The 11912-nt window shown below is 35.8% G+C and overlaps 2 protein-coding genes across 12 annotated transcripts in view; both read left to right on the forward strand.

Annotated features, from left to right (window-relative positions):
* Positions 1-11912, forward strand: part of ARHGAP28 (Rho GTPase activating protein 28) — a 723491-nt gene that overhangs the window by 689727 nt on the left and 21852 nt on the right. The window lies entirely within an intron of this gene.
* The window catches only part of PTPRM (protein tyrosine phosphatase receptor type M), a 449317-nt gene that overhangs the window by 384136 nt on the left and 53269 nt on the right, over positions 1-11912 (forward strand). For all 11 annotated transcript variants that reach the window (XM_050306131.1, XM_050306135.1, XM_050306149.1 and 8 more), the window contains one exon: positions 6168-6255. In XM_050306131.1, the coding sequence (XP_050162088.1) occupies positions 6168-6255 (88 nt within the window). The remainder of the gene's footprint in view (positions 1-6167; positions 6256-11912) is intronic.

Raw genomic sequence — 11912 nt, forward strand, 5'->3', positions numbered from 1 at the left:
TGTATATTTGCTAATGCTATTGTCAACTGGATTTAACTCATACTAACTGCTGCAAGTACCTGTATCATTCATAGTACCACACTGAAGCACTTTGATCATTTTACTGTGTTTTCCTTATGCAGCTATAGGTTGACTAGAGTGGCCAGCTGTCCAGGGAGTACCAAATTCTGGGACTTCAAAAATACAAATCTATTAGAAAATACACTAATTGAAAGCACTGCCTCTGATAAATGAGAGCACCAGTGCAATCACAGAATTAGTACCAGATTATGTCTTGCTGTGTGGTTTTAGTCCAATTTTTTAAACCTGAGTGTTAAGCCGTGCTGCAGTTAGTCAGTTTAGGAGACAACAGTTCCCTTCCATTTCAGCATTTCATGTAGGCAGTGACTATGATGTTTAGTGTCTCAAAAGACTAGAAGGACTTTTGCTTTCCTGCTCTTCTTCTGGGGTGTAATGCAGACTAATGTAATTGCACCTGAGAAGGCAAAGACTCTGCTTCTTACCTCTGGCTATGCAAGCCTTTATGAGTGGAGGTTTCTGGGTTTTTTTACATCAGTTCAAGGAAGCACAACCACATAAATGAGCACCAGGAATAATATTAGAGAGGTGCTGCATGTCAGACTATAGCTCTGTGTGTGCATTAAGACTGATCTGCATCTTTTATCTTACAGAAAACTTTATGTAAACTACCAGCCTAATTTTACCAGAAAATTCTAAACAGAACAGGGTAGTTTTAGCAATAACATTAATATATTCTATTTGCAACAGTCTTTGTTGTTGGGGTTTTTTTCCTTCTGTGTTCAGACGTAGGCTACAGGAACACACCGGTAAGTGCTTTATAACTGCTGAAGGCAGTTTACATTGATTAGATAGATTTTCACATTGGCTCTTGCAGCAGACAGTTTTCAAGGTTAGGCATAGTAAAATGTTTTTTTTAAAATCCCATTATTTGAAAACTGGAAATAATTCTCAGTGATTGAAGCTGACAGAGAAGGAAAAGCTGATGGTTAACATATTCTCTAGTGGCATGCTGTCATCCACAAATGCTTTCAGTGACCAAAGCAATGATTGAAGTATGAGGAGCTGCTTGCATACAGTGGGTTGCCATCAGTGAAATCATTTACCACTGCTCACAAACACTTGGTGTGATCTATTACTTACAGGTAATGCATTTTCAATGATAAAATCTTCCCTCAGAGTGACTAGAAGATTAAAAATGTTGTTTCATAGCTTGGACCTCCCTGCAGATTTCTTTTAACGTAACTATCAATGACTTCTTTATTCCTTAATAATCTAAATACTCAGTTATCAACAAAATGAACATGATTATTTCAATTTTCTGTTAAAAAAACCTGTTTATGTTGCTAAGTCACAAGAACATTCTCATGCGTCAGATATTTAGCAGATTCTGAGTACTGAAAAACCAATAAACTGACAGATTTACAGTACTCATAAATCTTGTACTGTTCATTAAATGAGCCTGAAGATCCTTGTCCTCCAAACACTTATGGACTTGCTTAAAATAGAGCGCATGTTTGCTAGGCTTTGTAAATACAAAGAAGAGTCTTATGTGGCCCTAGAATCTTAATTCAGACTGTAATGGATGCATTTTTTACCGTCTGTAATCTCTACATGCAAAATGGACATAGCATTAGTGAAAGGTGATATATATTTAGGCAAAACTAATAGTGAATCTTCGCTATCTAATTTGGGCCATTTTAGGCATCTAATTTAGCTGCAAGTCAAACAACTACAGTAGAAATATAAGTTTCTTCTATAGCTAATTGAGTTTAGACAGGGACTTCCATTAGGATCACTGTTTGATGTCTGGTCTGGCCTAAATTAGACACTCTCCATAACTTTCTGCTTAAAAACAAATCCAGAGGTGTTTAGAACTGAATAGGTCAAATTGATAATTTTGCTAGAATTTAATCTGGTTATTTAGAAATACCAATGGAAAATTAATGTTATCAATGGAGAAACTCAGAGTCAATAGAGAAAATGAGATATCATAAAGAGTTATACACTTAAAAACAAATCCACAGATCAAACTTAAGACTCATACAGTGCAATATGCATTTCTTTGTACCTATGAATAATGTTCTTGCTTATTAAGTAGGCAAAGCAAGATTTATGATGTCCTTAACTTCTCATTTCTTTGCTTGTAAGAGCTTGCATTTTGTAAATGACATTGTAGGAGTCTACACTGTTGTCACCTAGCAACTATGAAGTATTTTTTTGAAAATATTGCTGCTTGGCTTTTAATTAACAATAAAAAATAGTAATTCCACTCAACAGTTTACATTTGTAGATCTTAAAGCGCTCACAAAGATGCATTATTTTTACTATCCTTACTTGGAAGCGTGAAAATCTAGAATGGACAGTGTGTTGCCAAAAATTACAATCAACAGAGTTATAAATTGTATTCTGAAGATCTTACCATATTCTCCACATTCCAGCCTCTTCAAACTGTAGTTTTGTGTAGGTCCCTTCCAATATTTTTTGCCTTATGAATTTTAAATGAGGAAAGAGAATAATTTAAAAAATCTGTATTTGCAACAATTATGTCTCCCTCTCATTTGAGATATTGCAGTTATTTTCTAGTCTGAGGGTCACAGTGAGTTAGCCCTTGGCAAATATTTAATTTTTAATGGAAAACCACTGCAGTATTGAGTTAAAGCATGCAAAAGTCATCCTAAGATGGTCCATCTGCTGCATCACTGACCAGTTTTCGTGTTGCATATAAAGCAGTTCTCTGTATTTCATTTTTCTTCAGTAAGTGTTTTATTCTGATCATTGAAATGTGTTCTGCTAAACAGAATGACAGTTGACACTGTGCACTGAAATGTCTGCTGTAAGAACAGCTGGCTTGAAAAGTGTTTCATTTTTTCTAGAAGATCGTGGAGGCTGGGTAACCAGGGTTCTATGTGATTTGAGTTAAAGAAATGCTTATTTTAAATTACATGAGAAATGTCCTACATTCGTTTTCAGTTCTTCATTGCCCTTACCAAGCATTTTGTGGAGGGAAGCTGTTTGGGGGCATATTTCTTCCTAATGGTCCACAATTTTAAGAAACTTCTAAGGATGAATTAGAATGAATAGCCACAAAGATAATGTGTGGGCTGCTATGCAGCAGTTTCCCTGGGGAGTGATATGTCAGGAAAGAGATTAGAAAAATTTCTGTAATGAAACATATATTTCTCACAAGTAAGGAAAGATCTTGACAGATCATCTGTTATGAGATATCTGCTCTGTTCTTTACTTGTGGGACAAATGAGATTTCTCCATATAATACGTTGTGGATTATCGTTCTGTTGCGGTTTGTGTAATGGCAGCAAATGGGGAATTTAGGAAATGACACTCCAGCTGTCTTTTACAATAACTGTTTCTTTTTATGCTTTTGCACTGTAATACCTCTTCCTTCAGATTATCTTTTCTGTACACTTCTCACTGAAATACCAATGTGTATCCCAAAATGAATTAAACAGAAAAATGGATCTACATAATTTTGTCTTATTTTCCGTATGTGATATGTTTTATTTCATTAACTAATTTATTGTTAAAACCCAAAGAAAAAATATATGTGGAGTTCTTTTTCTATAGTACATTTTTAATAAAGAAAGTGAAGTCAATATGCAGTAGCTGGAAATGTAAATCTGTCTGTTTTCACTATTGTGTGAGGTTTGATATATATGTATTCTAGAGAAGAGAATTATCTATGTTGCAGACATATTGTTAAGAGATGTTTTAACTGTAAGGCTCATTAAACTTATCATTGTTTTCAGAAGATCCAAACAGGTGGGAGAAATTGAACCCATACATTAGCAGATGAGACGTAGATCAGCTGCCCAAAGCAGTACATTGCCTGTTATATATCCTCCCTGAATTCAGTACCATGTAAATCTTTCCCAGTTGTCTCCAGAGATTTGCTTTATTTGATTGGTTTTGTAAAAGTTCATTAATGGGACAGAGGGAAGCAAGATGTCCCTAGGAATATATTTGGGTCTTCCATTTTGCTTGGTGTAGGCTCAGAAGCTGTATCAGCAGTTTCTCTGTAACAGCACATGCAATGCTTAGTGGATTAAACTGAAAACCACTTGCTGGGTAATACCTTATGAACCAATTCTGTGAACTAGTCTCTATCAGAAGGACTGTAAGAAAGTTAGAATTTTCAGTAGTCTGTCTACGTGTCTGAAATGCAAAATCCTGAAATCCACATCAGATTTTAGATCAGATGAATGATTAGTTTGTTGTCTTTGGAGCTTTGCTGCTGAACATTTCCATGTCTATTTTGCCTTTAACTGTGTTCAATTGTTCAGTATCCAGTGTCTTCTGAGAATGTGAACTTTGCAAGAAATTGAGACATAGATCTTTGCCTGCAGAAAGTCATTCCTTACGCCATTCAATTGGGCTTATTACAAAAGTATTTTTCATCCAGACTGAGTTGAGTGTGCTCTGGAGTGGGAGGGCTTGCTTGCTTTAGATGCCATTGGCAAATCTGTAATCAGATAACAATTGATGCTTTTTTGGCAAACAGTCCCAAAGCTATAAATCATCTTAGAATTTACAGAGTTTCACTTCTCTATCCTAGTAACAATCTGCATTTCTCAGAGCTGTACCCAGTGATGGTATGCTATGATAAAGGAGAAATTTATTTGTATTAATGGGTTTTAATCATTTCAATTTGTAAATCATTAAAAATTTTCTATGGAAAATGTGGAGAGATGAAGGACAAACAGATTGAAGTCATTTGGCAGTCCTATTTTTCTTGAGTTATCATTTACAAACTTTTTAGAAATAATCAACATATTCCCAGGAATTTCTACATCATAATTTGGAAACCAGTACTCTAGTGAACTTACTAAAGAAATACCCATTTTGGACACTGAATGCCCTTTTGTCCCATTGACTTCAGCAAGAGATCAAGGGTTTATTTTGACTGTTATGCTTTTTGCTATTGGAAATCATTGGGATTTGAACAACGTTTTATCAAGTATGAGGGCAAAGGATACTAATGGTAGTCTATTTAATGGGTGTTATCTGTTTTAAACCACTCAGAATGTGCTGAGGTTTTGCAAGAGATAAAAACTTCCAAAGGTGTTCCCTATTTAGGTTGATGCTTAGCCATTTTTAGCTTCTGTTACCAGAGAAGTTATCATGTACCTTCATGTCCTTCCTGAATCAAAATATTTAATATACTGATCATTCTAGTAAAAAGATAAAAACATGAGTTAAGAATGGCCATCATCATGATAGAATTCCACTGATTTGCTTGACAACTAAATATTTTTAAGACAAGATTAATATTTCAATATGAAATGATAAATTGCATCTACTTTGTATGACTTATGGATACAGTGTGTAAATTAAGAAATTGTGAAAATTCTCTTTTAGACCACAGAAAGCACAGAATGGATAGGGCATAACGACTTGCTTGCTGCCTTTTTGGTTGCTTCTGTGTTTTATTCATGTAAAAATACACTTCTAGCACTTTCAACTTTCCTATTTACATGAACTTTTTTAACTAGAGCGCAGTGGTTGGTTGAATAAGATAGTACGTTTCACAGAGTCACATTATTTTTATTCTCTGAGAAAACAATCATCATGGTGGTATCATAATTTGTGCTTAAGAAAAAAAAGATACATGTATGCTAGTTGAATCCATGTTTTCCAAATGCCTGTGTATGTTTAGATCCATGAGGTCATCTGCCAAGAAGTAAAATAAACTTGATATGTCAAAAATAAAACGTGTCAGTACAGTGTGTAATTCTACACTCAAATACTGGAGCAACTCCAACATGATGATGAAGCTCCTTCAGCTCCATGTGTGTGTATAAGAACTATGTGGGGAATCTGGATAGCAGATATGAAGGACTCTCAGTGTTGCAAGCATGCAGATTGGGGAAGATTTAATAGCACTTCACTCGCAAATAGTTATTCTTGCTGTTACACAGCTAATCTCATGTCAAATTTTAAATAACATCTGAAGCTATGCATAAACACCACTGAAACAGGAGACTCATATTTTTTCTCAATAAAAGAATCAGTTAAATGGTACTTTAACAAAAATACCCACAAGTACTGTTTGTCTTTCTCCTTTATTTACCTATAAGGTAAACATGCTTTTCTGCATGCTTTTCTTAATGTCGCTTTCTTTCCTCTTTTAGAGTTTCTTTGAAGGACAGTCCGCACCGTGGGATTCGGCTAAGAAAGATGAGAACAGAATGAAAAATAGATATGGGAATATCATTGCATGTAAGTGTTGACAGCATAATTGTGCACTTTGTTAACTTCCTTCAGAACTAGATAGGAATGACCACCAGCCTTGTGCTCACATCAGGTTTCCTTTTCTCTAATTAAGAAGAGAAAAGTGAGGGAAGATGTTACTTTATTTTACTTTTTTTTTTCTTTGAGAAAACTGTCAGATTTAATGCGTTTTCTCAACTAACCTTATGTATACCTTTCATCCTGTGATCAACATTTGGCTAATGAGAATGACACCTTTAACCAGTACTCGGCTCGTAACAGCTCTGAAACTGCTCCTGTCAGCTTGGTGCAAGAGTGCCCATGATAATCCTAAACCTTGGGTTTAGGTCCTGGATATTGTAGGAGCAGACAGTACTGCTGCTTAAGTGTTCCTCAATAACAGTGACAACTGTCCCGATTTACCCTTTTAATGCTAGACAAACTCTAAGGAAAAAAAAGAAATTCTGTGTGTTTTACTTTAAGAGGCCAAGCTTGATAAAGATTAGATATACTAATAATCAAATAACTTGAGGAGATGACAGCATAGTTTGGAGAGTGACATCTAAATCTGGTATTATGAGATTGCAAAGCATTGTGATGAGATGCTGCACATGAATGTGGGGGCAGAAGATTTGTCAAATTCACCACAAATACATTATGTACACCCCAGTATTGTTGCACCTAAAGGATAAGTTCTTAATGTGTCTGTAGGAGATGTTCCCTTCCCTGATTTTTCCTTTTAAATCTAAATTTAAGATATGGAGCATATATTTGTTTCTACCAGCCAGCCAGATAACCATGAAGGAGGTATAAATACAGAAATATGCAGCCATCACAGCATGTCAGAAGTTTTGTAAGCATGAAGGACGGTCTTTAGGAGGGATCATTTAGTGATACTGCAGTTTAGAAATCATATATAGCCCTAGGCACATGGGACAGCATGGAAGAGTAAGTCGTGCAGATTGTCTTAACATTTGGACAACCTGCAGAAGGAGCATGTGCTGTTTATTTACAGTGACTTAACTTCAGCACCTAGTATAGGTGCTTGCCCAGGCACAGATCTACCTAGGTTTCCTCATCAGTGTACCACACATGAACTTAACAGAGGGAAGGACAGGCCTTTTAGAGAAATGATTCAGAAATAGAGCCCATGTGAATGCTTTTGAATCACCACCTCCAGTGGTCCTCTCTGCAGTGCCTGCGTAATGAGTCTGGAGAGAAAAACTCCTAACTTAGTGACTTACAGTAGGTGATATGAATAGGCCCAGCCAGGCTGAGATGATCTACAGAGAGAAAACAGCTCTGTAACTTGCTGCAGAATGAGAACCCGCAACAAATGCTTGTGGAGGCAGAGGCAAATTAAGCAAGAGATGCTTGTCAAGCAAGAGATGATCTACCACATCGTTTTGAGTGGGCATGATAGTATTGTTGTGTATTTTGGGTGTGTACAGTGCTACATACTGAAAAAGGAAATGAAATCTTCTAGAGAAATGTGGATATCACAGTGGGCTGGTGCATAAACAAAAGAAGCTAAGTTTGCTGAATGTGGTTTTGCTTGTTCTCCTCCAGCAATGTTTAATGTGTAACAAACCTGTTATTTTGTGAGGATGTAGCAACACATTAGCTGAGTAATGACTAATCATTTAAGCAGAAATACTGAAGGAGGTATAAATAAGAATACCAAGAAGTTTTATGCTTATCCTTGCTTTGTGGAATTTTATTTCCAGCCCAAGCCTTTTAAAATAGATCTTCTCTTTTAGTCAGGTTTAGTGTTGTCAGTCCCCTCTTTAATGTCAAGTTAGCCATTCTCTTACATTTTGACACCCTTTGGTTGAAGAAAACTAGACTACTAGTGCTTTATGTCTGAGGTAATGAAGTGATGAGTAGCCAAGGGAAAACAAGATATTAGATTCACAAATCAATGGCAATTACAAGTGATACTGAAGGCTCTCTGAGAGGTCAAATATAACTCAGAGCATTTGGACCTCAATTTACTTGAAATATCCTCAGTATTTAGCAAAGGGAAGGAGTTGGATGGAGTTGTTATCAAAAACACTTCCTGTTCATGTGGCTGTGAGAACAAAGATAACACAAATTAAAATTAAGATCTGTTAGACTTAAATGCAGTATCTTAAAAGAGAAACTGAAACTACCTACACAGTTAAATGTATGTCCATTAAATGCATGTATGCAAATGGTGTAGTTAACTGTTTAATTATTTTATGCTTTTTTCTGGTGGATAACTGTTTGGCTGGATAACTGATCATTTTTCTCAGAGTCTGAGAGTACAATTTCAGTGGTCCACTTTTTAAAATTTGTCCCAGATAGCTGAATAAAGTATATGCTTTAGCTTAAAAGCATTTTAATAAACTGCCCTTTTAGCTATATTCAAACACTTAAAAATACTGGGGTTCAGATGCCATTGACTGGCTACGTGATTATAATGAAATGTATATTTTTTTCTGCTAAGTGTTTAATATAATCTTTTTCTCTCTGTTTAACCTCTTTGTTTAAATTTTTCCCAAGATACTACTGTTTCATTATTGCTTGTAGTCATTATTGTTCTCAGAGGGAACTAAAACAATAGCACCAAGTGGCCAGCATTGCAGGAGCTTGTCAAAATTGCGGTATGCTTTATGTTACTCCAGTGGTGTGCATTTAATTGGCTCCAAGCGTGCCCTACCCATTGTATGAGTGGCTACAACTTGCGAGCCACTGTATCAAAAAGTTGAATCATGATCACAGTCCAGTCCCCCACAGAAAACATGCTCCTTCTTTAGTGAATGCAAAAACTTTTGCGTTTTCTAATTAGGAAGTAAAACCAGCATGAATCTGCTAAATGAATATTTCTTTACATAAGAAAAATTCTGTTTCTGACATAATTGTACAGGGTTATGCATGGATTTTGGTAAAATCTATTACTTTTTCCTCAGGAGAGATCTTGAGGTAATTTGGGAATGGGGTGTGGGGTGGTTCTGTATTTATTTTTACCTAACTCAATATTGACTAAATGAGAAGAGAATATTGATCACAGCTTTTAAAAGCAGCTAAAGATTTTAGGTGAGACATTTATAAAAGATTTGATTTGCAAAGAATCAGCAAGGCACGTCCCAAGAAAGGGTCAGTGGCAAAGCATGCTAATCAACCAGGTGCTCAAGGGGCTTGTTAGAGATCACAGTCTGAAGGGTGGCATATTCATGTTGTAGGTAACATGAGGGGAGTGAGAATATAATGCTTATATTTATTATCTATTACCATTTTCTACAAAGACATATTGATTCTATCATAACTAACTTTGAAAACTTAAGTGATCAGTGGAAAGTTAAATTTGATCTCTTAATGGAAGGGTATCAAAATAACAATGAGATGGAAAAGAGAGTGTTTAAAAGGTATAAGAATTGTCAAGAGTAACTGAAGTATAAAGGAAAAAAATACCCTAGAAATCTGGACAGTTAACCTAGTAGCTATTTAGGAATCAACATTCATGTTGAAGAATATATGGCTTGTGTACCTCATAGGCCTGGATCTACCTGACATAAACACAGCAAAGACATGGTAACATTTCTTTTTGTTGACTGAAGGATTTTTTTTTTCAAATTAAGAAGTGCTACCATGAAGTAAGGAGTCAACTAGAGTTTTCAAAGCAATAAAAAAAGGGAATCACTCCAGTTTCGCTCTAAATAAATGGGTACTGAACAGTCCATTGCCTCGAAAATTCACAGAACTCTAGCTGAGAATTTGGTACTAGAAAAGATGCACATACAAAGAAAAAAAAGGGCAAAAGGTGATATGAAGATATAGGTATAGAGTAACTTCTTTAGTTTTGCTCTATCTGAAACAAGAGTTATTGCAAGGAAAGAATGGAGTAAGCAAGGAAAGGAACAAAATACAGGAAATGTAATGAAAAGATACTACTGCATATTATTCAATTGTATAAATCAGTCAGAAAGAAAAACAGGAAGTTATATTTGTAAGATATTTCTTAGTGGGAAATTTAAGCTTATTCTGCCCAACATGGAACTCAATTGTGTGTTAGACATTAAATAGGGGATTCAGCTGACTAAACATAGACTTGAGACATCTCTACAGGACCAACAAATGGAACACAGCACACAACAAACATGTTATTTCCAAAGTGGCAGCTGAAAAGCTAGGCAGTATGTCCTGGTGGCTGTATAAAGTGGTATGAGTTGTTTGTGCTTAGACAACTGAACCCTGTCCTAAATACAGCCAGGAATACAAAAGTGAAGATCTTTACTAGCCTGAGTTGTCCTGGTGAGAATGTTTATAAGGCAGTGATGCAGGATATCAAGAAAATATGGATGAAGACATACCATAAGTCCAAGCAAGCTTGACCTCAGAGTCTGCTGACTTCAGCAGAAGTTGTATCAGGTCCCAAAACAGTAAAAAAAAGCTGGAGCTTAGAAAGTTTCTTAGTATCTTTCTTAAGTAAGATGGATTTTTAGAATTAAGGTCCTGTGAGCCAAACCTCTGTTCTTGAAGAAACTGATAAATAGCTTAATTAAGCAGAGAATAGTACAGCACTTGGATAAGCATAGCGTGGTAGGATCAGATCAGGAAGGGTTATGTAATGGAGAGTCACGCCTCTATAAATTTTTATTCTCAAAAAAATGAATAAAGAGGCTGAAAAGACTGACTTGATTAACATAATTGATATGAATATTCCAGCATGTTTGAGAAAACTCATTCTTGATGACTGTTAAATGAAATAATCACAAGAAAATAGCAAAGTAAAACCTGTGTGGAACTTAGAGATGGAATTTTAATTCATTCTGGTTTACTATATTTGGGTTTAAACTGTGCCCTTTCTTTCTCCCATGGGAATCCCAGGGAAATAAATGAAGCTCTGAGATCTCTAGTTCCTGAGATTTTGAGCATAAAAGAGGATGAAGTAAAGAATTTACCTCTTCCTTTCCTTCTCAGCCATTTGAAAATCTCTTGACTTGTAGCTGTAAAACAATGCTATCCTAAGAACAACTTCCCTTATTCTCCCTCCACCATAATGTGGGCAAATATTATCCTGCTTATGATTGAGGTTTTTAAGCCACTTCATGTTCTTTCATTCATTTGTTATCTTTTAGGAATTTTAAAGCTGAGAAAAATAGCTGTTCAGAACATAGGTGGCAAGTTTCAGGTGTTTTAATGCTTATTTACATTTACAACAAAATAATGACAGTCATGAATGTCTGTCATCAGCTGCAAGTAATATTAGCTCAGCAGGCAAGCAGCAGAAACAATAATACACATGTATCTAATTAGCAAAAGTAACTCCTAAACAAAGCAGCAGTAAAGTGGCTCTTAACCATCTCTCCATCCTTGAGATATACCCTCAAATTATTTTATCAACAACTTGTTTAGCATTCTGGAAAAACCGTTGTGCTTCGTTGTTTTTGAACTAGGAGAATTAAGGGGAGCTTACGGAGTCCCAGAGAAGAAAAAGGCCTGCCAGCATACAGATGTTGTTGTGCAGGGTAGGGAACTAGCCTCTAGCAGTGTTACTATATCATGAAGAAAGTGAGGCAGCTGACATGAAACAAATTCATGCCATGGTGTTTTGGATTTGAATTTGGAAAATAGAATTGGAAATGTTTGCACGTTCATGGATAGATACAGATGACCACAGTAGAGAAAAATTCAGTGACAAA

The sequence above is a fragment of the Myiozetetes cayanensis genome, unplaced genomic scaffold (assembly GCF_022539395.1).
Source record: "Myiozetetes cayanensis isolate MyiCay16 unplaced genomic scaffold, myiCay2020 scf1, whole genome shotgun sequence".
NCBI classification, from domain to species: Eukaryota; Metazoa; Chordata; class Aves; order Passeriformes; family Tyrannidae; genus Myiozetetes; species Myiozetetes cayanensis.